This window comes from Micromys minutus, assembly GCF_963924665.1.
Source record: "Micromys minutus genome assembly, chromosome: 22".
NCBI classification, from domain to species: domain Eukaryota; kingdom Metazoa; phylum Chordata; class Mammalia; order Rodentia; family Muridae; genus Micromys; species Micromys minutus.
This window is the reverse complement of record NC_137957.1, coordinates 24324863-24328085: the sequence shown is the minus strand read 5'-3', so window position 1 is coordinate 24328085 and position 3223 is coordinate 24324863. Positions and strand designations below refer to the sequence as shown.

Genomic DNA, 3223 nt, shown 5'->3' with positions numbered 1-3223 from the left:
TTTACTACAGATTGACGTTAAGGAACAGTGGGTAAAATTCTGAATGGAGAAAGCTTTGAGTGATATTCAGTGACAGTTGTGTTCATCTTCACTGTAAATGTTGTTACTCTTGGGTTGCCATGGAATTCTATCTTTCCCTTTACAAACAATGTGAAAACTTGAAATCAGTCCAAACCTTGAGTTTACAATTCATATCAAAAACATATATTAAACCATTTTCTCCAATGCCATTGTTCTGGAGATTGGATGAATTAATCCAATTCAACATAAATATTCTATAAATACAGAGAATACCTAATTTAAAAAAAGAAAAAGGAAAAAAAAGCCTATATAATATTAGCTGAGATATGAAAAGGTAGTGTATGTTTACACTGGATGAACAGCTAAGTATTATTTTAAAATAAGTAAATTAAGCTCTTTGTGTAAATAAGTAAGCTGTAAAGAAATCATATTGAAGATAGTGTTTAGACCATTGTAAATAGTTTTGCAATTTACACAAGGGGCTTTAATCCAAAAAAAATCATAAAAAATGGATACAAATGTAAAATTACAGTCATTTTAAAAGCGCACTATCATATAACTGTTTATTTTGTATAAAATACTATGCACAGGCTAAGCCTTTACTTTACAAGGTGACCCCGTGAAGCTGAGTGAGAAACCCGGAGATAGCAAGTATGTCCCAAGGGATCAGAAAAGTTCCTGAAGCAATCTGCTCACCCTCGGCTTCTTAAATTACCATTCTCTTTTGGAATTCACGTCTTCCTTAGATAATAACAATGTCAGTAGAATAACTAGCCTCACTCTTAATCGAGCAATGGCATATTTACGTGATTCATTTCACAAATGTAAAACATCATAATTTATCCCAATAACTAAGATTTTCCCCAGGCCCATGAGATTTTCTTCTTTCTTTCTTTTTTTTCCTTACAACTTTATTTTTTTAAAAAATACAGATTTTTGAAAGCATTTTGGCATAAAACTATATGAATATATTTTTGTCAGCACTTGATTTTTTAATGGTTTGATAGCATGCATTGAAATCTTACTAGTTACCATAAGCATAAAGTACATGTAAAACAAAATGTACCATAGAAATAGTCAAAGTTTTTTGGTGTGTATAGATTAAACATAATGATTTTTAAATACCAAGAATTGCCACAAGGCTATCTTCTTAGCTCTTGAGTTATTAATGATTTAAGGTCTAGGTGTACCCCACTCTGAGTGGGTGCTATACACTTGTTGTTTTCTAAGAAGGACTGAGATTTTCTAATTAATTGATTATACTGGTTGAAAACAAAGGCTTAGAAATTGGTTTCTAGCCTCTAAAGTTACCTTGTACTTCTGGGGGCATTATGAAAAAAGTCTTCACTTGTTTCTAGTGCTGGGCATGGAGCCAGGGTGTCCCATATGCTAGGTAAAGCAGTGCCCAGTACCCAGTACCCAAAGAGACACACTATTGAAGCTAGGATTTTATAGTGTTCATAACTAAGCCTAATTAATGGCAGACAGATAAAGTTTTAGAACATTATATAAAACTAACAAATGCTAAATGGCTTTCATTATTTCCGTTTTTTAAGAATATGTACTGATAATCAAATGCAATGTTTTCTTTGAGACCTTTTATTCTTTAGGCATATGAAGTAGGACAAATTATACTAAACTCCTTCTATATATGTATACTTGTATATATACTTATATACATGTATACTTAGTAAAAAACATTATACCTAGTAAATTGTTTTTCTAAAAAAATGGTTAGTTAATAATCAGCATCTTCTTTGAGAATCTAATCAGTTTAATTATCTAGGGTCGTCTTTGATCTGAAAAACTTCAGATTTCTGGGACACTGATCAATTCAATTACATTGACCATGTACAACAGGGGTTCTCAACCTTCCTAACGCTACAACCCTTTAATAAAGTTCCTCATGTTGTGGTGACCCTTAACCATAAAATTATTTTAGTTGTTACTTCATAACTGTAATTTTACTACTGTAAAAATCATATTTTCCCCTAGGATTTTAGGTAACCCCTGTGAAAAGGATGTTTAGCTCCTCAAAAGGGTTCACGACCCACAGGTTTAGAGAGAGACTGATGTACAAGTCTTTGCTTTCCTACAAGGAAGAGAACATAATTTTCATTGGACAATTAAAGTAACTCTGTGCTTTCGGCCTCGACAGCCATTTTCCAGTTAACTCGCCAGCATGACGAACACAGAGGGAAAGAGGAGGGGCACTCGGTATATGTTCCCTAGGCCTTTTAGGAAACATGGAGTTGGCCACATATATGTGAATCCACAAGAAGGGTGATATTGTAGACATCATAGGAATGGGCACTGTTCAGAAAGGAATGCCCCGGAAGTGTTACCATGGAAAAACCGGAAGAGTCTACCATGTCACCCTGCGCGCCTTGGGCATCATTGTAAATGAGCAAGTTAAGGGTAAGATTCTGGCCAAAAGGATCAGTGTGCAGACTGAGCAAATCAAGCACTCGAAGAGCAGAGATGGCTTCCTGAAGCGGGTGGAGGAGAACGGTCAGAAGAAAAAGGAAGCCAAAGAGAAGGGCAGCTGGGATCAGCTGAAGCACCAGCCTGTGCCACCCAGAGAAGCGCACTTTGTGAGGACTAAGGGAAGAGCCTGAGCTGCTGGAGCCCGTTCCCTGTGAATCCATGGCCTGATGTACAAAGAGAAATAAAGGACCCAGACTTAAAAAAAACGAAAGAAAGAAAGGAAGGAAGGAAGGAAGGAAGGAAGGAAGGAAGGAAGGAAGGAAGGAAGGAAGGAAAGAAAGAGAAAGAAAGAGAGAAAGAAAGAAAGAAAGAAAGAAAGAAAGAAAGGAAGGAAGGAAGGAAGGAAGGAAGGAAGGAAGGAAGGAAGGAAGGAAGGAAAGAAAGTAACTCCATAACTTGTTCATGGTTACACTGTTAGGTGGAAGTTAAGACTTGATTTCTGACTGCTTTAAATTTCATGATCTTGACATATCTGTCATGTTTATCATATGAATGAAAGACAATTGTTCTTGGCTAAGTTAGGATATGAAGTAGAATGAACAAAGAGGACCATATATATAATTTTAAATCTTGGAGAAGACTTGTGTTCTTTCTCTTCAGACTCAAATGCCTAAGACTATAGCCAAGTCACTTAAACTTCTGTCCTTTCTTCCTTGGTTATCCATATATTTATTTTAAATAGTTTCTTGGCTATTTTACAATGGATAAGTATCAT

General features: G+C 35.6%; 1 protein-coding gene across 1 annotated transcript; it reads left to right on the top strand.

The window, feature by feature from the left end:
- Positions 1-2327: 2327 nt before the first annotated feature.
- Positions 2328-2639, top strand: LOC308434915 (large ribosomal subunit protein eL21-like; the record flags this gene model as incomplete). Its single annotated transcript, XM_080935378.1, has 1 exon — positions 2328-2639. One exon carries the CDS (start codon positions 2328-2330, stop codon positions 2637-2639), a length of 312 nt encoding a protein of 103 aa, XP_080791504.1.
- Positions 2640-3223: the final 584 nt, after the last annotated feature.